Raw genomic sequence first — 25,824 nt, 5'->3', positions numbered from 1 at the left:
TTATTGACTTATGTTTATTTATATAAAAGAAAGAGGAGTGGCAGAGTGTCCGTTCGCATGTTCATTTCCCCCAGTGCCGTAAGGATGAGGCAGGCTGAAGACAGGGCCTGGGGACTCCAGCTGGTCTTTCAGACATGAGCCTCTGAGCGCATTACCGGGAAGCTGGATCAGAAGGAGAGGGGGGACTCTGGCCTACGCACTGCAGTGTGGGAACGGGCACCCCGAGTGGCGGCTTCGTGGCATGCAGGACAGCACCTGTCCCGACACCACATGTTCTAAGTGCTAGACTGTGGGAGGAAAAAAAAAAGAGGGGGAAGAATGCTTCCTTTCTGGGTGACTCTCGCAACACCGCCCATACTGACCGATACTAATGCCTTCTGACACGTCGCACTGGGAATGGCGGCTACCCGAGTGATAATGACGAATGGCTTCCTGCACCCTAGCAAGTGTTTGCGACTAGAACATGCACACCCCCTTTACAAAGGAACCATTAGAAGATGAAAGAGCCTCTAAATTGTATTACAATCTCTTGTGATTCAATTTGTAGGGATAATGGTTTATTGCTTAAAACCACTAACATAAGATATACTGAATCAGATATTTAGTTTTCAATTAGATAGAAATGTATCATGATCTTTCAGGTAGCCTTGCCTTTGCCTAACATCAACCCTTATTGGACTTGACAGGTTCATTTTGTGTCATGATTCTATATTTTTGAATGTACTGAACCAGTTCTGCTTGAAGAATACTGTTTTTAGTTTCTTCCTCTTTTTTTTTTTTCTTTTTGCTAAGATGTATTTACTTATTTGAAAGGAAAAGTGTCAGAGAAAGGAAGAAAAAGAGAGCTTCCATTTGCTGGCTCATTCGAAGTGGCCGTGATAGCCATGAGCCAGGCCAGAGTCAGGGGCCTGTGATGTTGTAAAGCAGCCCAGTCTAGTTGGAGATGTTGCTTCAGGACATCAAAGCCAGGCTCCTCTGGCCAGATGAGCAGAAAGCCAATCAGTTAGCCAAGCAGGAAGAAAGCGAGTATTTACTGCAAAGCCCCAAGGGTTGCAGTTAGAGGTGGCGGTTCTTACAGACAAACTGGGACTGGAAGGTGCAGGTTCAGTTAGTTCATGCACAGGTTTCTGGCTCATTCTGGCGCTTGCAACCTTCCCCTGTTGAGGGGCGCCCTGTTCTTTGGGGGATTTTTATGAGGACCAGGTGGACTTTGGTTGGCCAGGAGAGTTACAGCAGCCAGTAGCCATTGTCTGCCCCACCCCTGGAAGGTCCCTGTCTGCACCTGGAATTCCCCTAAGCAGACCCCTCCCGATAGTCCTGACTTTGATGGAGATAGCTTACGCATTTGTGCTGTGCCTGTACTCCACGTGGAGAAGTAACTTCTAGTTCAGTGATTAGAATATCTGTAGGACCAGCTGTATCACTCCCTCAATCCAAGGCAAAAGTGAGAGAATCTTGGGCCAGGGGCCGGTGGGTGACTGAGTCACTGTGAACCTGCCAGTGCCTTAAGGAAACTTGAAGTGTTTGGGTTTCAGGATCACCTTCCCCATCTCCCATGTGGGTGATCACTTGTTGACCATATGAGCACATTGGCAGGAAGCTAGATCGGAAAGCAGAGAAGCTGGGACTCCGACCAGGCACTGCTGCTCAGCGTCCGGCAGTCCCAAGGGGGAGTTTAATACCTGCTGTACTACAGCACCTACCCTAGAACACAGTACAGGCTTTATTTATTTGTTTATTTCCTTTATGTCCCTTAGTGTCTTCCCCTTTTGCTCTGTGCCAACTTGAGTTTAGTTCCCAGTCTGCTCTCCGTGAGCCTCAGGAGGTGTTTACCAGTACCGTGGCTGGAGCCTGGGGAGGAGGCAGGGATGGGACGTGTCCCCAAGAGGCTGACAGACCTGAGGGGTGCAGACAGAACTGTATTGACTCAGAACTGAAATCCACACTAGGGTTGCTGGGTGAGAACAAGTGAAAAACAGGATACCCAGGGAAATTTGAATGTAAGAGAAACGACCAATACTCTCCTGACCGTGACGTAAGTCCCAAATATTGGCAGCGAACAAGTAACTTTTCAGGATGGCTTATATGCAACCTGTTACCAGGCAACCCTCACGGTCCCCGAAGATTTTTCAGAAAAGGTTATGTTTGAACTTAATCTTAAAGAATGAGCATTGCAAGTCAAAAGAGGAATATGCCAGGCTACAGAGCTGTGAGATAACACTACGTCCCAGGAATAGGACAGCAAGGGCAAGGCTGGGTCACGATTGGGAAAGGCTGGCTGTGACATGCTGTGGAGTTTGCCTCTGGTCCCCAGGGCTGCAGAGGCAAAGCCCTCAGGGCAGAATTTTCCTGAAGGAGGTGTGCAATGTCAGGAATTGAAACTTGCGATTTTGAGCTCATTTTCAGAAGTGGTCTTGGGTACTTGCAAGTACCTTGGGTGGGGCTGCCCGGAACAGCAGTAAGTGCCCTCTGTGAAAAAACTGCTGGGAGATGGGCTTGTTTTTCTACAGCCGTAACGAAATACACCTAGTGCAACCTGCACTGCCTCACCATAGCACCCGGGCTCATTGAGTAGGTGCCCGTCGCCTGTGCAGCCACCTCCGCAGAGCTTTTATTTTGGAAAGCTGAAACTCATTGAGCAATTTCCCTGTCAGCAGCCCGCAGCCTCTGGCAGCTCCTGTTCTACTTTCTGTTTCTATCCATTTATCTGCTTCAGATCCTTCACTTGAATGGAATCCTGCAGCATTTGTGTTGTGTCTAGCTTATCTCATGTACGTCCCCAAGTGCCTTCCCGGATGTCAAGGTCGCGGTCTTTTCCAGGCTGTGTAATAGTCCGCAGTGTGCGTATATGCCACGTTTTCTTCATCTGCTCATCCTCTGAGGAATTTGTGTTGGTTTCAGCTTTAAAAACAGAAGTTGATTGTTTATTGGGGAGACTGACAGAGAGACGGGAAGAGAGAGATCTGTCATTCATTGGTTCACTCCCCAACATGTCCACCCGACAGCCAGAGCTGGGCTGAATGGAAGCCAGGGGCCGGGAACTCCTGTGAGAGAGCCATATGGTTGAGCCACCGTCTTCTCCCTCAGTGTGCACAGGAATGGGGAGCTGGCTCTGAAGGGATGCAGGGCTCAGCCACAGGCACTTCGGCCTAGGACGCAGGTGTCCCCAGAGCTGCCTGCCATGCCTTCCACCTCTTGCCGGTGGTGGGGGGGGGGGGCGGGGGATAACTGTCTAAAATGGACAGTTATACTACTTGAATGCTATTTGGAAAGCAATGATTCCTGCCAAAGTAGGATTTGTTCTTGTAACGTAAGGTTGGCTGGACATTTGAAAAACCTGTCACCATCCCAGAGGACTGGAAGAGAAATACCATTTGAGTCTCTAAATATATGCATTTGGGAGAATTCAGTAAATTCCTACCAAGCTAAGAATAGAAGGGGACATTCCCATCCTGATAAAGACAGATATTAAAAAGCCACAGCTGACATCAGGAGAGATGTCTCTGAGTTTCAGTGCCATCGTTTTCAGGGGACATCTGTGGTCCGTCATAATCTGTGGGCTTGAGGCAGGGACAGGCGTGGCCTCCTTATTGCTAGTCCACATTTTACCAAATATTCTGAATACTGTAATAAAGAACAAGAAATAAAAGGCAAAGCGGGAAGAGGACATGAAAGCCCCTGAAAGCGTTTGCTGTAGGTGATGTTCACCTAGTCCCACAGCACCTTATTACTAAGTTATTTTTTTTTTATTGTTGTTTACATTGTATTATGTGGTACAGTTTTATAGGCGCTGGGGATTCCCCCCACCCCTCCCATACCCCTCCCCCCATGGTGGATTCCTCCACCTTGCTGCATAACCATAGTTCAAGTTCAGTTGAGATTCATTCCTTGCAAACACATGCCTAGCATAAAGTTCAGTGTCTTATTGTCCAGATAAGTTCAGTGGCCTCTTGGGGAGACCTTCTCTGGTCTGAAGGTAGGGCTAACAGAGTAAAGATCCGGTCATATAAAATCCCCAACAAAACCTCAGTATCAATATACAACATTATGGAATTAATTGACAACAGTTAGAGGCCTTTATTCTTGAGAAGTTGTAACTCGGCCCTCTGGGGTGCTCTGCTGTTGCAGTAACAGTTACCCCAGGCAGAAACCACAGTGCCCCCGAGGCAGGCTTGCGGCAGGTGGCCACAAGCTCTGAACCCTGGACTCTCAGTTTAGTCTCCCCGCCTGGGGACCTGCTGTAACCACAAACCTTCAGCCCCACCCTGAAGGCCTGCCGGGTCAGAGGCTCTGGGCTGGGGTTCAGGATGTTCCAAAGTTCCAGAGCCTCTTCTGTGAACAGAAAAAAGATAAAGATCATAGCCTTCCAGTGGTTGTTACTCCTGCTTATGGAAAGGATGGCACATCTCCTATTCTAGCTAATCCACATAGCAGAGGTACCTTTAATTTCACTAGTGAGAGTCCAGCTCTAATAATCTTCACACTGCAGAGCAAATCGCATATTTCTCCCATGGAAGTCCCACATTCCTAGTTAAAATGATATGTGTGTGTGTGTTTCTTTAGTAAGGGGAAATTGATACTTTCATTTTTTAGAGCACAGATCATAGAAAATTATTTAAAACCTCGTGCTATCCATCCGTTCATTGCTATTGCCCCCTTGTGTTATATCCCACAGTGCCAAAATTACTCCTTCGCAGCAGGTGAGTTTTATTTTAAAAAAAAAAAGGAAAAGAAAGAAATACAGTTAAGGAGCGCCCTCTGCTGCTAGTATGAGGTATGTGCAAGCAAAGGCATAGGGTGGACTGGAAAAACCTTTGTCATTTTCCACCGTCATCCTATTACTGTAAAGTTGAACGTGTTTTGTCTGCCTGCATCTTTGTATGCAGGATATCAAGTTACTGGTTTTGATCACAGTTCATATGCATGACTATGCTTGAAAAATAAAATGAGACAATGTGTGGCCAGGCATCCTTTCCACAGGCCTCTGGGTTGGGATGGAAGCCACAGGCTGAGGAGCCTGTTCTTTGTGACTGCTTCTCTGAGGCAGGGTTGGCTGGAGGCCTTTGCTCAAAACAAGAATCTGATTCTTGTAGCTGAATGCCAGATTTTCTTCCCTGCTCACCAGTTGCCTAATCAGCTACCTGGTTTTGTGCTTTCATAAAAAAAAAAAAAAGAAGAAGAAGAAGAAGAAAAAGAAAAGAAAAAAATTAGAGTTATGAGAAATGAAAAAACATTCACTTTATCCTCGGTGTAGTTTGAAAAACAAAACTACCAGGCTCTTTAATTTAATAACTGCTTAAATACTGAACTGTGTGGCAGAATCTCTACCTGCAAACCATTTTGCTTTTTAGCAGGAGGGAAGACAAAGTAAACCAGTGTTAGAACTTGAAACATGGTGCCGCCCCACCCAACGAGAGCAGTAGGGTGCAGGGCCGGTGATGCCACACTGGCCCCACTGCAGAAGCCACCATGTCTCCCAGCACCTTCTGGGTGGCATGGTGGGGGTATGCTACAGATTGGCCAGGGAAGGACACTGGTCACTTGAGTACATGTTTGTTTGACAGATGTGGAAATGCTCCTGGGGTCTTCCAAAGTCAAGGCCACTCTGCTGGCAGGTGCTGTGGAACTGACATGGGGTTGGTCAACCAGGAAAATCTGGAATGCATGGGTGGGTCAGGTCAAGGCTCCCACCCATTTGGGCTGCAGCACCCACAAGGCCATGTGGGCTGGCATCCAGGGCTGGATGTGGGCCTGGTGAGAGAACTGTGGGCATTCCCCTGCTAGGCCACAATTGTGGGTGAACATGAGAGCCAGGGCTGGGGGGCAGGCCAGGTTAGATAAGGTGGCAGCACCCATGGGTGCATACAAGAGCCAGATTTGATGCAGGATGGGACACTCCAGGCCACAGCACCTGTTATCATGCACAAAAACCACGACTCAGGGTAGGTCTGATGGAGTTTATTGGGGAGGTCACCCTAACTAGGCACCCACCTGTGTGTGAAGGCTGGGCCTGTAACAGTCTGGGCCGAGCTAGGCCACAGCACCTGCCGGTTTGCAGGAGAGATGGGGCTGGGGTAGAACTGACCAGGCAACTGGTGTAGGTGACAGACTAAACCTGACACTGTGAGATCTTCCACCTTCTGGTTCATGACCCAAATCCTCCAGCAGCCAGGGTTGTGCCGGTCTGAGGTCAGGAGCCGGGATTTCAAAGCTGGACCATCCTCCTGGGTGGCAGGGACCTGTGTGCTTCAGCTGTCATCTGCCTTGCAGGGTCTGCATCAACAGGAAACTGGCTTGGGAAGGGAGTCAGGGCTCCAGCCAAGCAGGTGTCCAGAGCTACAGCTTCCTGACACCCGATGCCCGTCGCTGCTGCAGGCTACGTCATCCAGTGGAATGGAAACAGTGGTGTTATCTGTTCTGTAGAGACTGTGAGGACGAAAGCTTTTCCTCTGCTTATCTCTTAGAGCAATAATGCCATATAGCAACCAATATAACAGACACCTGTATACTTCTGACCTTCTTAGCACATCATAACCTTTTGCCATATTTGCTTCATTTTAATTTGATGTGATATTTTATTTGAGAAAGATAAAGAGACAGTCAAAGGAACAGAGAGCTCCCATCCGCTGGCTTCCTGCTCAGATGTCTGGTGGCAGGGCTGAAGCTAGGAGCCAGGCACGCCATCCAGGTCTCTCCCACATAGGCGGCAGGAATCCACCTGCTTGCCCCCAGCACCACTGCCTCCCGGGCAGGAATCCACCTGCTTGCCCCCAGCACCACTGCCTCCCGGGTCCACAGTAGCCAGAAGCTGGAGTCACCCTGAGATGGGTGCTGGGCGTCTCCATCACCAGGCCAAGTGGCCGCTCTGGCTTCATTTCTTCCAGAGCGGAGCAAAGCATTGCAGGGACAGCGGAGACTCCCTTTTCCTCAGCCTCAGAGTGACAGCCGTCTTGACTTGGGTGTGAGGCCCTGCCGTCATGGTCTGTCCTTGTGCCGTGTGCCGGCGGGTACCCGAGTCAAGGCACTGTCTGCGTGCTTCTGTGCTAACCTGCCCGTCATTCCGTGGCTCTTCCACTTAACATTGACCTGTAAGGACTCGGTTCTCCTGTTGTCTTTGTATGAACACACCAGCATCTTGTTCAGCCCTTCTCCTGACGGGCGACTACATGGACGTCTGTTTTCCATCTTACAAACAGCTTCCCGGACGGCCTCCTGAAGTCCTTCCTGACCTGCTTTCATGAGAGGGAAAGGCTTAGGGTTACTGAGTCAGATTTTTAAAAAATTTTTATTTTAACATATGTCTGAGTCTTTTTAAGCTTTTCTACTTCTTTTTTTTTTTTTTTTAAAGATTTATTTTTTTATTATTTTTTCATTGGAAAGGCGGATATACAGAGAGGAGAGACAGAGAGGAAGATCTTCCGTCCGATGATTCACTCCCCAAGTGAGCGCAACGGGCCGATACTATGCCGATCCGAAGCCAGGAGCCTCTTCCGGGTCTCCCACGCGGGTGCAGGTTCCCAAAGCTTTGGGCCGTCCTCGACTGCTTTCCCGGGCCACAGGCAGGGAGCTGGAAGGGAAGCGGGGCTGCCGGGATTAGAACCGGCGCCCATATGGGATCCCGGGCGTGCAAGGCGAGGACCTTTAACCACTTGCGCCACCGCGCCGGGCCCAAGCTTTTCTACTTCTTGAGTGATGTTATTTGTTTTCCTAGAAAAATTGTTCAAGTGTATTGCCATAAAGTTGTTTCTAACACAATCATTGCTTTTCCTAATGTTTATTCTTCCTTTTTTTTCCTCAGAATCCTGTTTTCCTAAACAAAAGTCTCTTTTTTGTTTCCAAAGAACTTTTAGCTTTCTTTTTTTTAAAAAAAAATTTTAATCAGTTTATTAGAGAGGGAGAGCTCTGGTCTGCTAGTTCCTTCCCCAAATGCCTGCCGAGGCTCGGTCTGAGCCGGGCAGAGGCAAGGAGCCGGCACTCCAGCCAGGTCCCGCTTGGGATGGCAGGGACCCAGTTCCTTGGGCCATCCCCTGCTGTCTCCCTTTAGCAGGAATCTTGGATCAGGTGTAGAGCTGGGCTTCAAACCCAGCCACTCCAGGATGAGATGCCCACATTCCCAGCTGGCATCTTACCCACCGGGCCGAGTGCCCGCCCTCTGCCACGCTGCTAGCTTCAGTTTGTACAGGGGAGAACGTGTCCGCACGGGCAAGTCACACTTCCTTCCCCAAAGACCTCGTACTGCTGTCCAGGATTGAAAGTGGCCTTGAAGATCTCGGCGTCCAGTCTGGTGTAGCTTTTCTCGGAACGGAGTCTTGGCCTTTTTGCCCAGAAGCTTGAAGGACTATTGGCTTTTGAAGTCCAGTGACCATCACTGGGGTGTTCCGGGGTTACTCATCTCATTTTTACTGGGGCGGTCTGTGTCCTTTTGATCTGTAAATTGAAACGTTCCTTCATTTGCGTGAAGTTTCCTTGAACTGTACTTGGAGGGCTTTTCTTTTCTTTTCTACTTTACTCTGTTTTCTCTCCTGTTGACGTGCGTCATCTGACTTATGTGTTTGTCCGTTGAGCCAGCGGCCCGCTTAGTCTGCCTGTCTCCCATTTTACCCCGCTCACCTTCCCCGGTCCTCACCTGATACCCTAGGCTTGCATTTTTCTTTATCTGTTCTGTACCTCCCCCCCCCCCCGCACTTGTAATGTGACTTTTATTTCTGGGGCTTTTTTCCCTTTGTTAGTTCTGTTATCTCCTTTTGCATTCTATTCTCCATCATTTCTTCTTTTTTGGAAATATTTTTTAATAAAATACATTATTCTATAAATATATAAATTAAAACATTGTATTGATTTGAGAGGCAGAGTGAGAGTGGTGCTGGGGGAATGGTCAGAGAGAGATCTTCCATCTCCTGGTTCACTCTACAAATGGCTGCAACGCCAAGGGCTGGATCAGAACAAAGCCAGGAGCCAGGAACTCCATCCGGGTTTCCCACATGGGTGGCAAGGGCACAGGTGTTTCGGTCATCTTCCTCTACATTCCCAGGGAACTGGGTTGGAAGTGAAGGGGCTGGGGCTGCCCTAGTGTTCTGGTAAGGTCTGCCAGTGTCCCAGGCGGTAACTTAGCCCGCTGCGCCACACCAGCCCTTGACTGCTTCCTTTGACCATTTCCATAAGCCTCTTTAAAATCATGGGGTAGGACCCTAGTGGCTAGATTCCTCGCTGGGCTCCCATATGGGCACCAGTTCTTTTCCCAGCAGCTCCACTTCCCATCCAGCTCCCTGTTTGCAGCCTGGGAAAACAGTCAAGGATGGCTCAAAGCCTTGGGACCCTGCACCTGCGTGGGAGACCTGGAGGAGGCTCCAGGCTCCTGGCTTCAGATTGTCTCAGCTTCAGCCATTGCAGTCACTTGGGGAGTGAACCATCGGGTGGCAGATCTTCCTCTCTGTCTCTCCTCTTCTCTGTAAAAAAAAAAAAAAAATCACGGGGTGATACCCGCGCCCCTCAGCCATACATGCCCCCTGCCGCCCTAGGCCGGCTGCATGCTGGCACAGACACCTGCCTCCATCCCGCCTCTCCTTTGTGGTCCGTTTAGCAGCTTGTCCTTGATGTGCTCGGGGCTCCGCTCACGCCTTTGTCTCCCCGGGCAGAGTCCCAGTTTCCTTCCTGTTGCTGTGTTGTCTCAGGGATCACGAAATAAATAGTGAATTTGTTGTTTCCAATAATGTTCTTATTTAAACATTTTGGTTTGAAAACCGAAGCCACCTTTTGAGAGAGAGAGAGCTTCTGTTCTGAGCGGGAGCGGAAGCCGCAGGAACCTTAGGCTAAGAGCGGGAAGGTCATGGGCAAGCTGAGTGCTCACAGCTGGAGCAGCTCTGCCCCGGCACAGAGGCTGTGGTCAGATCCAAGGCCAACTGCGCCCCCAGCCTGAGAACTCTCATCATAGAACTTTCCCTTAAGTGGGGGTCCCCTTAACGGTATTTCTTGGGTGTTCCTTCTTGTGGACATTTTTCTTTCTAGTAACTGTTTTTTTTTTTTCTTTAATCTTCTGGTTTTCAGTGTGACAAGTACAAGACTGGAGTCATTGATGGGCCTGCGTGTAACAGCCTGTGTGTCACAGAAACTCTCTACTTTGGAAAATGCTTATCCACCAAGCCCAGCAACCAGGTATGCACGGGGGGGACCTCCTCCAGAACGGTTACTTGCTCCAGTGATAAAGGAAGCTAAAACCAGGAGCCAGGAGTTTCATCCGAGTCTCTCACATGGGTGCTGGTGCCCAAGCACATGGGCCATGCCCTGCTGCTTTCCCAGGCACATTAGCAGAGAACTGGGTTGGAACGGAAACATCTGGGATTCGGACCAGTGGCCATATGGATGTCAACATCGGAGGTAATGGCTTTACTTGGCTGCGCCACAGTGCCAGGCCTTAAAAGAATTCTTGAATCAGAGCCTTGTAGGCTTGTTATGGAAAAAACATATATTTAATATATATTAATATATATATTTATACAAATAGTAAGGGGAGCAGGAATGAAAGAAGTCAAATTAGACGAATTAATGGGGGCCTGGTGCGATAGCTTAATGGTTAAAGTCTTCGCCTTGAATGCACCAGGATCCCATGTGGGTGCCGGTTTTAATCCCAGCAGCTCTGCTTCCCATCCAGCTCCCTGCTTGTGGCCTGGGAAAGCAATCGAGGACGTCCCAAAGCCTTGGGACCCTGCACCCGTGTGGGAGACCTGGAGGAAGTTCCTGGCTCCTGGCTTTGGATTGGCTCAGCTCATCATTGCAGCCACTTGGCGAGTGAACCATCGGACGGAAGATCTTCCTCTCTGTCTCTCCTCCTCCCTGTATATATGCCTTTCCAATAAAAATAAGTAAATCGTAAAAAAAAAAAAAAGAATTAATGGGATGGAAAGGAAAGTAGAGCAGACAGGAGTAACTGCAGAACTTTCTAAGGGATTCTTTTTGAGCGGGGATGTATATTATGACCAGGTTCTTTGCCAAACCATGAAAGTAGCATCTTCCAAAAGCCCACCATTGACTTTAATCTAATTTCCCTAAGGTGCAAGGTACTGAAAGTGAAGTCATATAATAATAAACATCATGATAAACGAGAAGGAACAAACTTGTTACGTGTCCTTTCAATGTGTGTGATTTGAGGCTTTCACGCAGCAGACACTAGGTCCCAGTCCCAGCAGCTCGTGGACCCTGTCTTAGGTGCTAGGACGCGGTAGTGGTTAAGGCAGGCCGAGCGCGGCGGCCGTCTGCTGTCGGCCATCACCCCTCAGGAGCCTGGCGATGTGTCCCCGAGAGGAGCCCGTGGGGAAGGCTGTGAGAGGTGGCAGCTGAACGTGGACCTGGATGGAGAGCCGGACTGCAGGCTGGGCCCGGTGCGGGATGGGCTCGGTCAGACGCCGAGACGCCTGTGACGTCAGTGTCAGTAAAGCAGCCTGGGGCTGAAGGAGAAGCAGCGAGATGGCCAAGGCACCAGGAGGCTGGGGTGTGTGTGTGAGCACGCGCTCTGGTTAGTTTCGTATTTTGATTTGAAAGGCAGAGTTAGAGAGAAGAGGCACCACACAGGGGACAGAGATCTTCCCTCCACTGGTTCACTCCCCAGATGACCACAGAGGCCGAGCTGCACTTCCTTCCACCATGGACCCTGTGTAGCTGGGCTCCTGGGACTCACACTGGAGACCCCAGGAAATTTCTGACTCCCACCTTTGGCATTTGGGGAGTGAACTGGTGAATAGGAGTGCTTTCTCTCTATCTGTCCCTCTCTGCCCCAAAGTAAAATTTCCTAAAAGAAAAAAAGGACCGTGGGCCCAGCGCTGTGGCCTAGCGGCTAAAGTCCTCGGCTGGAACACACTGGGATTTCATATGGGCACCAGTTCTAATCCTGGCAGCTCCACTTCCCATCCAGCTCCCTGCTTGTGGCTTGTCAAAGCAGCCGAGGACAGCCCAAAGCCTTGGGACCCTGCACCCGTGTGGGAGACCCGGAAGAGGCTCCAGGCTCCTGGCTTCAATTCGGCTCAATTCCAGCTATTGCGGCTGTTTGGGGTGTGAATCAACGGAAAGAAGATCTTCCTCTCTGTCTTTATTCCTCTCTGTATATCTGACTTTCAAAAAACAATAAAATGAGTCTTAGAAAAAGTCTTAAAGAAACTATAGAAGCTAGCATTGTAGCATTGCATTGTAAGCCTCTGCCTGGGATGCCAGCATCCCATATGAGTGCCTGTTTGAACCTTAACTTTTTTACTTCCGATCCAGCTCCCTGCTGTGGTCTGGGAAAGCAGCAGAGGATGGCCCACGTGCTTGGGACCCTGCACCCACATGGGAGACCCAGTAGAAGCTCCGGGTGCCTGTGTTTTGGGTCTTCTTTTTTTTATGATTTATTATTATTTTTTAATTTATTGGAAAGTCAGATTCACATAGAGGAGAGAAAGATCCTCCATCTGCTGATACACTCCCATGTGACTGCAGTAACCAGAGCTGAACTGATCAGGAGCCGGGAGCCTCCCCTAAGCCTCCCACGGGGGTGCTGGGTCCCAAGGCTTTGGCCCATCCCCCACTGCCTTCCCAGGCCACAGACAGAGCTGGAAGGGGAGTGGAGCAGCCGGGACATAAACCAGCACCAACATGGGATCCTGGCACATGCAAGGCGAGAATCTAGCCACTAGGCTATCATACCCAGGTCCCTGATTTTTTTTTTTTAAAGATTTATTTTTATTATTTTTTCATTGGAAAGGCGGATATACAGAGAGGAGAGACAGAGAGGAAGATCTTCCGTCCGATGATTCACTCCCCAAGTGAGCGCAACGGGCCGATACTATGCCGGTCCGAAGCCAGGAGCCTCTTCCGGGTCTCCCACGCGGGTGCAGGTTCCCAAAGCTTTGGGCCGTCCTCGACTGCTTTCCCGGGCCACAGGCAGGGAGCTGGAAGGGAAGCGGGGCTGCCGGGATTAGAACCGGCGCCCATATGGGATCCCGGGTGTGCAAGGCGAGGACCTTTAACCACTTGCGCCACCGCGCCGGGCCCCCCAGGTCCCTGATTTTGACCAGACCCAGCCCTGGCCATTATGGTGAACTTCAAAAATATAGTGCTGTGTTTTTGTAGTTTTCTACTAAGTGTAACTTGTCACTCTTTCCCATGTAGATGTATTTAGGGATTTGGGATAACCTACCCGGTGTTGTGAAATGCCAAATGGAACAAGCACTTCATGTGGATTTTGGAACTGAATTGGAACCTAGGAAAGAAATTGTGCTATTTGATAAGCCAACGAGGGGAACTACTGTACAGAAATTCAAAGAAATGGTCTACAGCCTCTTCAAGGTAAGTACAGCTGTTCGCACAGTACTACATGAAGGGTACTGTCCCGCAGGAACCAACCGAGCCTCACCCAGAGACAGTGAAAGGTGACAGACTTTCACCTCTAGCAGCACTGCGTCTCAAAGAGATAACAAGAAGAAATACATGTTGGAAGATGGTTAATTATGGCAGCAAACAAAAAAAAAAGGTCCAGTTATGAGACAGTTTCAGTACCTGGTTGGATTACTGTAGTCTGACACCCAAAGGGTGAGATGGTGAGGGGAGCGAGCGGTAAAGGGGGACACTTGGTGTTGAGGCACAGCCGTATCAGGCCACCAGGATGTGTCTAGCTGTTCTGTTTCCAGTACAACTTCACACTAATGTATCTAGGAAAGCAGCTGGCAATGCCTCAAGTGACATAAGAGCCAGGGCAGTGGGGAAGCAGGGAAAGGGAACAGGGAAGGGGTGTGGTGAGGCCAAAGCCAGAAGCCTGAAGCTCCATCCAGGTCTCCCATGTGGGTGGCAGCTACTGAAGCACTCGAGCCACCACCTGCTGTGTCCCAGGGTGTGCATTAGCAAGAAGCTGGATTGGAAGTGGAGTCAGGGCTCAGTCCCAGGCACTCTGACAGGGAACATAGGCATCCCATAAAGCATCTTACCTGTGCCAAATGCCCACCCCTACAACATGGCTCTGAGCTGCTTAAGAAAAATAGTGATGCAAAGTGTTACAGCTACCCAGTAGCACCCAAGTCCCATACTTGAGTGCTTTGAGTCCCAGCTCCTCTGTTCCCAGTGCTGCTTCCTGCTGATGTGCACAGCGATACGGCAGACTGCTTGGGTCCCTGCCACCTCTAGGGAAGACCTAGCCGGAGTCCCTGCCTCTGGTTTCGGCCTGGCCCCTCCTTGGCTGCCGCAGACCTGCACGGAGTAAACCAGCAGGTGGAGGATCTCTGCCTTTTTACAGAAAGGATTACTAGCTTGGGGAAGATGCTCAGAAAAGACCTTTCAGGTATATGGTATTAGTTGTTCATTTCTTCCCTATAATTCGTGACAGGCAAAGCTGGGTGACCAAGGAAACCTCTCCGAACTAGTGAACCTCATCCTGACGGTGGCTGATGGAGACAAAGATGGCCAGGTGTCCCTGGGGGAAGCTAAGTCAGCCTGGGCTCTTCTTCAGCTGAATGAGTTTCTTCTCATGGTGATACTTCAGGATAAAGAGCATACCCCCAAGCTAATGGGATTCTGTGGTGACCTCTACGTGATGGAAAGTGTCGAATATACCTCTCTGTATGGAATCAACCTTCCCTGGGTCATTGAACTCTTCATTCCATCTGGGTTCAGAAGGACCATGGACCAGCTGTTCACACCATCGTGGCCAAGAAAGGCTAAAATAGCCATAGGCCTTCTCGAGTTCGTGGAAGATGTTTTCCATGGTCCTTATGGAAACTTCCTCATGTGTGATACTAGTGCCAAAAACCTAGGATATAATGATAAGTATGATTTGAAAATGGTAGACATGAGAAAAATTGTGCCAGAGACAAACCTGAAAGAACTGATCAAGGACCGCCACTGTGAGTCCGACTCGGACTGTGTCTATGGCACAGATTGTAGAACTAGCTGTGACCAGAGTACTATGAAGTGTACTTCAGAGGTGATACAGCCCAACTTGGCAAAAGCTTGTCAGCTGCTCAAAGACTACCTGCTGCGTGGTGCTCCTGGGGAGATCCGCGAGGAGTTAGAGAAACAGCTTTACTCTTGTATTGCTCTCAAAGTCACAGCCAACCAGATGGAAATGGAACATTCTTTGATACTAAATAACCTAAAGACATTATTATGGAAGAAAATTTCCTACACAAATGACTCTTAGTTCACTTGGACATTGTTGCCATTGTGGGAAACACACCACTTCTGAATGGTTTTGAACATTTTTAAAATATTGCTTCTAATTCAGAGGCCACCCCCCCAGCCCAGGCTGAATTCGTGTGGTTACTGAAGGGTAGGTGTTAGATAGATCACCAAGTCCAAGGTCAGCCTTGCGCCTTTCAGAAGCTGTTACTGCGATCCCCAGTAACTTAGCTATGACTAATGACTGAAACAACGCTGTGAAAAGCCTCATTCCATAAACATCAAGTGTTTTGTAGATTTGTTAGCCAAAAGACCATTGCTGGAAACATTTGCATTGAAGCTACTGTTCTAAAAGATTTATAAACAAATGTACTAATGTCTTAGCATGGTAAAGTTTGCACATTAACAAAAATTAAAACTGCAAAACAGGTAAATTAAAAGCACTCCTTTATAAACAGATGTTAATAGCATGATTTATTATATAATTATTTTATTCTCAGTAATGTTTTATAAGCTTCTGGATTTTTCTGTGATTTTAAGCTTAAGCTAGTGTTCTACTTGATATAGTTACCCATTTTTGTGGCCAAAATATAATCTCTCATCATCCTACACCTGAAGGGTGTGTTTTACTATCTGAACTCTTCAAATTGACATCCAAGATCACCGACCCAGTCCAGATCCATTACCAATTCAAGCTACAGGAATGCGCAAGGTTGAATTAAAGACTAATAGTAATTTTCCACTTCCAAACCGTTATTTCCTGTGGAACAAAGGGCTAGTTCTTAAAGTGGCATGTAAAACTATTCAGCTAATATATCTGTTCCTGCCAACTTGATATGCTCCTCTCCCATGCAGGTCCTGGCAGGCACCTGTCAACATCTTCACCTACTCCAACACGTCTTGGAGCTGTGACCGGGTCAGGTCAAGGTGTCCCATCTACATCCACCGTCCAGCCCAGAATTCCCTCCAAAGCCATGGGTTAAGCACCAGTGTTGTATGCCTTAGGTTTGTACATTGAGGATACTCTTTCTTCCCAACTAACCATCTGGTCGCAATAAATGAATGGAAGAAACATTTCCAAATGATCGTTGGTCTGTTGCACTTCGTAAAATCTGAGAGTTACTTCCTGTCAGGAAGAACAGAAGCCCAAGAAATAGGTGCCAATTTTATGGGAGTCACAGCCAATGTTTTCTGTTTCCTTGAACAGAACTGCCGACTCCGCTTCTATATGCACCTCAGGATGCCTCCTATAGTTTCACAACAAGAGCGCAACACAAAAGAGTTGCTGTGTCAATAAGTTTATTATCTTTATCAGGAAAATCTTCATAGAAAATGTTTGGTTTAGCTCTCAGCAGCCCGCTCCTGAGCGCGCAGGAAGCTTGCCTTCTTTTGGGCTACCCGATCTTTCTTCTGGGCAAGGGACATCTTGGGACGGTTCCACCTAAAAGGCAAAGTAGAAATTGAGAAAACAGCAATATTTTAAATGCATACATAAGGAAGACATGACATTTCATCTCAGTTGAAAATGAGACTCCATTATTAGATGAAGGTTAAATAATTCAAGTTCTAATGAATATACTTATGTCATCTTTTCCCAAGCAATTTCTGTGATGGTGGCCTACTCACATGTGGCCAAAGAACCTAACGACTTGTTAACAAGTTAGTGCTTAGGACCATCAAGGATCACTTATTCCATCCACAGACTGGAACAGATTGACAAAAGTCAACTTCTCTTGCAGGAGCCAGGGGCACCGACACTGTCCTGGGGTAGCCCGGCCACCTCAGCAGCTTCTGAGGCTCACACGGTGCTAGCCCCACAATTACTTTAGCAAACCTGGTTCCCCTCGCTTCTGCCACAGGACGCAGAGCTAGTGATCGAGTTTGCACACCGCGGGGACTGGGAACTACTCTCCCCCCCCTTCCTGAGAGGCACATACCTCTTCTTCTTCACCTCTCTCTTGGGCTTCTTCTCATACACTGGATTCTCCCGGATCGCCGCGTGGGCTTTCTTGTACATCTCCTCCATCTGAAACAAAGGCAAGCAAACAGTACTTGTTTCATTTCATACGCCCTACATTCGTGTACAGCATTCTACCCACTCCATTTATTCTGTCCCTCCCTAAGCTAGATGCTCAAAAGGAACTAAATCAATATTGCTATCTACTTAAATGTAACCTAAATTTTCCTATCAGCTTGCCAATGTTTACCTTGTGCAATGTAAATTATCTTACTCAAGAAAAATATGCTTGTTTTTCCAGCGGACAAAATACTTTTTTTTTTTGGCAAATGCACAACACTGAGCTTCCCACTAAAAATAATAGTTAAAAAAAAGCTTTCACCCAAGTGAGGGTGTGTGCCCAAAAAACGGTGCAGCAAATGGGACTGAACAATCACAGCCCTGCTGAAGACACCTAACCAGCCCACACCCTCCCGCCCCGTTTGATCTCCATCTTTCGCTCCCACCAGTCACCAGTATCTGAAAAGCCATCCCAGCTACAGTCATCTAAGAACGTCAAGCTAACCCACATTCACTCGTTTCAATGACCAGGGCTGAATCTGGCACAAGGTAAGCCACCACCTGCAGTGCTGGCTTCCCGCATGAGTGCTGGAGCCAAGTCCCGGCCGTACCACTTCAGATCCAGCTCCCAGGCAGAGTGCCTGAGAAAGCAATGGGAAATGGCTCAAGTCGTTGGGCCCCTGTACCCAGAAAGGAGAAGCAGAGGAAAACTCCTGTCTAGTTCGGGTTGATACAGCCATTTGAGAGCAAATCAATGGATGCAAGACCTCTTTTCTAACTCTCAGAATTGAGTAGGAACTACCACTGCACTTAGCAGACCAGCCCAGGACTTTTAGTAGTCATTATATCTCAACAAGCCCATTTTGTTTCTTCCAAGGGACACGCAGGAAATTCAACTATGTGTGGGCGATTAGGTGATGCCATCTGGGTCAAGCAGATTTCCTGATAGCAGACACAGGGGAAGCCTGCAGAGGATATCGGAGGTACAAGGAGGAAACGGGCCATGGCAGATAAACATTAATGATGCAGCTGAAAAGCTACAGCAGCTGAAGAGCAGTCTACCTTTAGCACAGCCTAAGGAAAAACAAGCATCTGTAACCACAATGTGAGAGTTGGGGACATTACTGACAGACAATTACTCTGAATTAACAGTTCACGTGACTTGTGGCCTACATTTTCACCAAAATTTCAAAACTGGTACCTTCAGTTACTCTATTAACAGAAGTGGCCCCCGAGGTTTAAGTTCAGCTCTAAGGGTCCACTGTTCACAACCTTGGGCCTGGTGCAGTAGCTTAGTAGCTAAAGTCCTTGCCTAGAATGCACCTAAATCCCATATGGGCACCAGTTTGTATTCCAATTGCTCCACTTCCTATCCAGCTCTCTGCTTGTGGCCTGGGAAAGCAGTCAAGGATGGAAGATCTTTCTCTGCCTCTCCTCTCTGTAAACCTGACTTTCCAATAAAAATAACTTAACAAAAAGAAGCCAAAGCATCAAAGGCACAACATGCAAGGGCCAAAGCTTGCCATTAATTCCCGACAGCATGCGCAGTCCAGCTCATCACTCATCCGACCCACCTGACCTGCTAAGCAGGCTCTTGCCTGTCACCTTCATTGGAAACCAACAACTCAGGCCAGGCAAGCTATGAACCCACCCAGTTTCAACTTCTGAAACACACCTAAGAATGGAGCCCTACAAGAGCAATACAATCTGTTCTACGTGAACCCGCACAGCCATTTTCAGGTAAATTGTTTACCATGTCTGGAGTCACATTGTTCTTTATGTATTGAGAGAACTGCTTCTTGTAGGCATCTTCGTCTTCTTCCATTAGGTAACGCATGTAGTCTGCAACATTCTGCCCCATGATGTGCTTCCGATGTACTTCCGCATTAAACTCCTTGCTTTCAGAATCGTAGCCAGGGAATCGTTTGGTACTAAAATAAATTTTTCATATTTTAGTATACCCTGATAGAAACTAGTTCCCCAGTAGGAATTCATGTCAGTAGCTGCTATCAGTCCCGTCTTGAAACAATTGTTGCATCATATGCAGCCGAAGGACCAACTGCGGACAGCTCAGTTACGGGCATATCATCACTCAGCAGCTCATCTTTGAATTCCAATTGGGAAGGAAAGCCACACCGCAACCACCTCAAAAATCCACCTCAGTGAGTCTGCATCCCAAAGGTCCTGCAGGCTCCCCACCTCCTCCCTCAGGTCCCAGAGCAAAATCGCCCAAGCAGTGTTCTTGGTACATGCAGGCCTCATTCCTGTCTCTAACTGGAAGGAACTGATCACTAGACAGCAAATGACCACCTGCCACCCACGGGGGAGAGCAGGACGGGACCAAGTTCCAGGCTCTTACAGACATTTTCAGTGAACCAATGGATGAAGATCTTGTCCTGTCACTCTGCCTTGTGGACACATAGAAATCAATATACATGTATTCAACAAAAAATTGTTAGCTGAACCTAAAGAACTAGAAATTCAAGTGACTTGCACTTATTTTAGCTTCAAGTTTAGAAGTTTTTAAATAAGGCTTCTCAAACTTTTTATTCTAGAACCCATTCTTCTGTAGTACAATAAACCTTTTACTTTGAATGAAAAAACAAAATGTACATGTGTGGGGCCAGAGCTATGACTCAACAAGCTAATCCTCTGTCTGCAACTGCTGGTTACAAATTCATATCCCAGTGGTGCCACTTCCCATCCAGCTCCCTGCTTGTGACCTGGGAAAGCGGCCCTGCACCCATGTGACAGATCTGGAAGGATCTGGAAGAAGCTCCTGGCTCCTGGCTCAGCTATAGCTGTTGCAGTCACTTGGGGAGTGAACCAGAGGATCTCTCTGTAAATCTGCCTTTCCAACAAAAATAAATCTTAAAAGTTGAGGCCCATGAAAGTGGTGCTGCTAGCTTTTACCATGCAAAAGACAGTGGCCTCCACCTCAGCTCCTCAGCCCTAGAGAAATCCCTCTACCTTCTGTCCTGCCCTGTCAGGATCCTTTGCAGAGTCCCTGGCATACAGCCACTCTGCTTCACTCAGCAATTTCCACAAGTCACCTGGCGGGGGAGGGGGTTCTGGAACATTAATACTACCTGTGAGGGATGGACAGGCCTCCGTCCACAGCTCCCTTCAGGGCTCCAAACACTTTATTGCCAGTGGTGGTTCTGGCAAGGCCTGCATCCAGATAGCAGGTGAAGGCACCAGGCTGGCCGTCAATGCTTTCCACATTGTATTCATCTCCAGTCACCTCCACTTGGCCCTCATAGATCTTGTCCATGCCAAACCTATTCAGAAGCTGGCAACAAAGAAGCCCATGTAAATACCTGCTGGAGAATAGGCAAACCATTCTAACACTATTTTATGCTTAATCCTACATTTCCACAGTGACATTTGATGACAACAATGCAGCTTCTAATCCCCTGGGCTGGAGGACAGCTCTCGTGGCTCTGCTCTCCAACCTGCACTGTTACTCTGGACACTTTGCTTGTTAGATCACCTTGCTACGGTCTTACCACAACAAGGCTGTTGCACCAAGTTGCTGTGATATACAATAACAATGCTTTCTGCCTTACTCCAAAGTGAAGACATGGGTCCTCAACCGTGGTGTATAGGCTTAATGTGAAACACAGCTGTCTCATGGCAAAAGGATGCAGACCTTTCCATCAATGTCCCTCTTGCCTAGGCCAAAGCTCAAGACACTGCTTCGTGACAGTCAAAACATACAGATCATCTGTGACGGTCTAAGGTCCCCAGGGTCTGGAGCAGAGCCCTTCTAAGCCTGCATAAAACTAATGTAGGCTGATGATGTACACCTCTGGACAGCAAGTCGGCACTGTCCAGTTAAGTAGCAGTCAGTTCAGATTCCCTCACCAGAGCACAAGGCAGGAAGCCCTATCAGACAGGCTGGCCTAGCTACAGCCAAACAGGCAGAAAATTGCAAGATAAACTGCTTCCCTAGATGATTACAAAACACAGCGCATCCCTTAAACTCATACACACCCCTTCCTCCTGAGGCCCTTGTAAGCCCCAGCTGCCAAGATCTTCAGGACAAACCACCCCCGCAGCGAGCCACTCCAGCTCATACATACCCTGCGAGCCAGCAGCAGGCCAGTACAATAGGCTGCAGCATAATTGGTCAGGCCAACCTTCACACCGTACTTAGGCAGTTCGTGTGCATAAGCTGCACAGACTATCATATCCCCTTCGATCCGGGCATAAGCAATCTACGGGAAGAAAAGCCAACTTAAGGAACCTGCTGCTCACAGGATTAAAACCACAATAAACCAGATGAAAACAGCTCTGACTCTGCGAACTACACAGCAGAGTGGTACTAACTACAGCTGTAAAAGGCACTGGCTATCAATGTACTTGTAACTCAGAAGACCTTAGCTCAGCCAGCAGAGCAGGCACCTTAGAAAGGAGCCATCAATGAAGCCCCAGGTGCCTGAGGTTTGCCTCGAATCGGTATGAAGGCAGACAGCCTTGTCAATCAATCAATCAACAGGCATCCGGAGCAAGTGTACCTGCTCTACCGGCACAAAACAGAACATGTTCCCAGGAGCGAGCTGCCTCCTGGCGAAGTCTTCCAGTTCATTCAACCCAGAGGCAATTCAGGCAAGTGGGAATGAGAGCCACCTCCTTTAACCCTCTTCAACGGCAAGTGCCCTGAAAGGCAGCACAGCAGGAATCGGGACTCAGCCCTGACAAACCCTCACTCTCCTGGGATCGGGACGGGTTTCCCTTTTCTCCAGGTTATCCAGCTCCGAACCCCAGAGCTCACTCAGGGAGGCCCCAGCTCTGTGCCTCTTCCGTCTCAACCTCCCGAGTCCAGGGCTGAGGGGCTGCCACGCACTTCCGGCTCAGGAAGCAGTTTACCTGGCAGATGATATCTCTGTTAGTTACACGAACGATCATCCTGTATTTGGGTGTGTTGTACTTATTCTTATCCTGGATCACCAAGCGTTTCCGAGCATAGTAATCAGTTTTGCCCTCTGAAAAGAAGCAACACAACAGGTCAGAAAGCCCACTCCTCCCGCAAAACAGCCTGTTAACAGTCGGGGGGGAAGCAATCTTACCTCGACGTCGTCTAAATTTCACTTGGTATCTCTTAAAGTAGGCCTTGTTCTTGACAACTTTAACAAACCCCTTAGAGCAAAACAAAAACAGAAGGCCAACGTTTTAGCTTAAGATACTTATGAGCAAAACATGCAACAAAGTAACACTCAAGCCTCAAGTGCCAGTCCAGACGAACTGCCATGTTGTGTCAAACCCACTTCTACTTTCCCTCTGTCACACAGCAATCACTAGCCCAAGCGAAGCACACAGAGCCCACGTTCCAACTATCAGATTCGCATCGCTTCTAAGTGTTTAAATGTCCACTCACAAAAATCCCTGTACTTGCTCCAGGCAGCAGTCAGCGGTGTCCAACATCAAGACCCCCAACTACTTCTCAATTTTTCCATAAACCGTTTTTTCACCTGCCGTAACACTTCACAGACACCAGCACTTTTACCAGTGATTCCGCTGACGGAGCACTGCATCCCACCCGCCTCCGGGACCCCATCCCGGCTGCGATCCTTTAACAAGCACTGGCCCGGGACCCCATCCCGGCTGCGATCCTTTAACAAGCACTGGCCCGGGACCCCATCCCGGCTGCCTTGAGCGACGTGCCGAAGCAGGCGTCAGGCGCCCTCCCGGAACCCGGGGGCATCCAAGCTCCACGCACATTCTGGGCTTAAAAAGCCACTTCCTGGGCCTCCGGGACGAGACTCTCCCAATCACGAGCCATTACGGCCTCTGTCCTGGAAAACCTGCCCAGGAAGGGGTCGAGCCGCAGCGCAGGACCCGGCATCCCCAGGTAGCCTGCGGCCAACCGCACGCACCCTGCCAGCAGCCGGCCCGGGGACCCCTCAGACGGGCCGGCCCCATCCCCACACACGGCCTAACAAACCCATGGCCCTCTCCCGAACCCGCCGCCCCAGCTTCCCGGCTCTCCTCCTTCGCCACCCCCTCCCCCAAGCCCGGCTCGGCACTGGGCGGCAGCCATTAAGGCCACGCTGGGAGCGAGCGGCAGAGCGGAGCAGAGCGGGCAATCTGCCGCCATCCGATCCCTACGCTGCGCAGGATGGGCCCCCAGCCAGCGTTCGGGAGAGGAGAAGGAGCCCTCTGTGCATCGGGACCCTCAAGACCGAGAGACCCACTCACCATTCTGCCGAACAGAGACCCGCGAGCGCGGCTCCACACGGACCTGCAGCAGGGGGGAAAAAGGCAGTCTCTCGTGCGCAGGCGCAGTATGTAGCACCGACGCTTACGCGAGCGACGTAGGGAAGAGAGCGGCTGCTAGCGGCGGCGTGCACGTCGTCTCGCCCCCTGCTGGCTGGAGGGCGAATGCAGGCCTTTGCCCCGGGCCCAGGCCCTGGTCTGCAGTCCTGTGGAGCATCACAGCACACGGCCCACGCAGGGTGCGCGGTGCGCCGGAAGCAGGATTTAGCAGAGGCCTTCACTCTCTTTGTGAGAATATCTATTTCATAACAAACGTTGGTTAGGTAAGCAGGAAAACAAAATCAAGTTAAATGGAATGAATTTGCACTCAAGTCCTCTCCAGGACTCTAACCTCTCATCCCAGCCCCTCTGGACCCAGAAGCTCCGTAGGAGAGTCCCAACTCTGGGGTCAGGGCCGTCTACTCCTTCCCGCAGCACCTGCGCACCTGCTGATCCTGAAGACGGACCCCGCTGTAAGGTGCGGCTGCAAATCCCCGTGACCTGGCCCAGGGTAGACGTTAGGTATTCACCACGGGATCCAAGCATGACGGTGCTTCTGCGCTCCCTTCCGCTGTTACCTGGTAACGTCTGTCCTTTATTTCTTCCTCCACCACCCTGAGCTGCTATGCTTGCTTTTTTTAAAGCCATCTTAATGTTTTAAAATTTACTTCTTTTTATTATTATCATTTTATGATACGTTCCATAGGCCTTGGGATGTCCCTTCTCCCCTCCACAATTCCCTCCCCCCTCCTCACTGAGTTCCTCTATATCATTAGCATAGCATAGTTCCTTCATACACAATCATATGTCCATCATCGCAGCCATGGACAACGGCAGAGTCCGGCATCCCATTGTTAAGATATAGTAAACAGTTTCATTGGGAGTCCATCTTTGTCTGGAAGTAGAGATGCATACTGCATGGTATCCTCACATCTGGATATGTTAGTCTCCATTACACAGTTACTGTACATCCTCTTAAATGAAAATCCACAAACAAAATCAACAACAGGAAGAAAACAAAAAAATTTAATACCATGAAGTTAAATGACATGCTACTGAATGACTAATGTGTCGCTAAAGAAATGAAAAAGAAAATCAAGAAATTCTTGAAGAAAATGATTCTTCTGTAATGAGCTATGACTCATTGAGTAATTTAATCAGAAGAAAGTATTTTGAAGATGTGACACTAACAAAAACCAATCAAAATCCATGAGATATAGTCTCCGCTGATCTTTATTGGTGAAATATGTCTCCTGTGGACAACAAATAGATGGCTTTTGTTTTTTAATCCAGTGTACTAATCTATGATGTTTGATTGATGACTTTAATCCATTTACATTCATGGTTAAGAGGAATGGGTGGTACTTTGGTCCTGTCATTTCTGCAGTGGGTTGTTCATTGATTTAGTCTTCTGTTGTTATTTTACTGAGATGTTCTTTGCATCTGCCTTTGGTTTAGTGGACGCTATTCCTTTTCTCTGTCAAGAGAGCATCTTTTTTTTTTTTAAAGATTTATTTATTTTTATTGGAAAGTCAGATATACAGAGAGGAGGAGAGACAGAGAGGAAGATCTTCCATCCGATGATTCACTGCCCAAGTGGCCGCAGCAACTGGTGCTGAGCCAATCCAAAGCCAGGATCCAGGAACTTCTTCCGGGTCTCCCATGCGGGTGCTGGGTCCAAAAGCTTCAGGCTGTCCTTGACTGCTTTGCCAGGCCACAAGCAGGGAGCTGGATGGGAAGCAGGGCTGCCAGGATTAGAACTGGTGACTATATGGGATCCCAGTGCGTGCAAGGCAAGGATTTTAACCACTATGCTATTGCGCTGGGCCCGAGAGCATCTTTAAGTATTATTTGTAGGGCAGGTTTGGAAGAGGCATATTCATTCAAATTTTCTTTGCTAGGGAAGAATTTTATTTTCAAAGACAAAGGAAATTTTGCTTGGTATGTTATCCTGGGTTGACAATTTTTTGCTTTTAGAATCTGGAATATGTCACTCCATTCTCTTCTTGACTGTAGAGTTTCCTGTGAGGGGTCTCATAGGAGTTTAATTGACATTCCTTTATATGTCAATTAATTTTTTTTACATGCACATTTAAGGATCTGTTCCTTATGTTCAACCAAAGAGAGCTTGATTATCATGTGTCTTGGTGAAGATCACTTTTGATCAAGCTGTTGGGAATTCTGTGACGCTCCTAGAGGTTGTTTCCCAATTCTTTGTCTAGGTTAGGGAAATTTTCCTTTAATATTACATTAAATACTCTTTTCAACCCAGCTTCTCTTTCTACACCTTCTGGGACTCCCATAACTCTTACATTTGGCCTTTTAATTCTGTCTTTCAGTTCTTACATACTTTTTTTGGCCTGATCCAGCTCTGCTTCCAGCTGTTTGTTTATTTCCCCCTGGTGACAGAAAAT

General features: G+C 48.5%; 2 protein-coding genes and 2 non-coding genes across 7 annotated transcripts in view; 1 reads left to right on the top strand and 3 right to left on the bottom strand.

Annotated features, from left to right (window-relative positions):
- The window catches only part of DIPK1A (divergent protein kinase domain 1A), a 105,960-nt gene extending 90,742 nt beyond the window's left edge, over window positions 1–15,218 (top strand). For 2 of the 3 annotated variants that reach the window (XM_040999075.1, XM_040999076.1), the window contains 3 exons: window positions 10,045–10,152; window positions 13,138–13,314; window positions 14,345–15,218. In XM_040999075.1, the coding sequence (XP_040855009.1) occupies window positions 10,045–10,152; window positions 13,138–13,314; window positions 14,345–15,157 (1,098 nt within the window). In that variant the 3' untranslated portion in view covers window positions 15,158–15,218. The remainder of the gene's footprint in view (window positions 1–10,044; window positions 10,153–13,137; window positions 13,315–14,344) is intronic. The other variant, XM_040999077.1, reaches the window with a different exon arrangement.
- A 1,199-nt stretch (window positions 15,219–16,417) lies between these two features.
- Window positions 16,418–23,445, bottom strand: RPL5 (ribosomal protein L5). 2 transcript variants are annotated; one of them, XM_040999078.1, is made up of 8 exons: window positions 23,354–23,445; window positions 22,225–22,294; window positions 22,025–22,140; window positions 21,238–21,372; window positions 20,242–20,444; window positions 18,906–19,083; window positions 17,073–17,161; window positions 16,418–16,576 (listed from the first exon to the last, which is right to left on the bottom strand). In XM_040999078.1, exons 1-8 carry the CDS (start codon window positions 23,354–23,356, stop codon window positions 16,477–16,479), a joined length of 894 nt encoding a protein of 297 aa, XP_040855012.1. In that variant the 5' UTR covers window positions 23,357–23,445; the 3' UTR covers window positions 16,418–16,476. The 2 variants fall into 2 exon arrangements, with proteins under 2 accessions (XP_040855012.1, XP_040855013.1); XM_040999079.1 differs by having other exon boundaries at window positions 17,073–17,158; window positions 23,354–23,434.
- Window positions 16,891–17,022, bottom strand: LOC121168909. The gene has a single exon (XR_005885775.1). It is a non-coding gene; the product is annotated as a small nucleolar RNA SNORA66 (small nucleolar RNA).
- LOC121168906 lies at window positions 19,155–19,249 on the bottom strand. Its single transcript, XR_005885772.1, has one exon. It is a non-coding gene; the product is annotated as a small nucleolar RNA SNORD21 (small nucleolar RNA).
- Window positions 23,446–25,824: the final 2,379 nt, after the last annotated feature.

Source organism: Ochotona curzoniae, unplaced genomic scaffold (assembly GCF_017591425.1).
Source record: "Ochotona curzoniae isolate NIBS_2020 unplaced genomic scaffold, NIBS_Ocur_1.0 scaffold_1037, whole genome shotgun sequence".
Classification (NCBI taxonomy): Eukaryota; Metazoa; Chordata; class Mammalia; order Lagomorpha; family Ochotonidae; genus Ochotona; species Ochotona curzoniae.
The sequence above is the reverse complement of the archived record's forward strand: the minus strand, read 5'-3'. Positions and strand labels throughout refer to the sequence as shown.

Excerpts from the sequence above, each read along its gene's own strand:
- RPL5 (XM_040999078.1), bottom strand. Across the intron at positions 20,445-21,237 it reads GCCTGCTGCTGGCTCGCAGG|CTTCTGAATAGGTTTGGCAT; the intron begins GTATGTATGAGC and ends CTTTGTTGCCAG. Across the intron at positions 16,577-17,072 it reads AGAGAGGTGAAGAAGAAGAG|GTGGAACCGTCCCAAGATGT; the intron begins GTATGTGCCTCT and ends TTTGCCTTTTAG.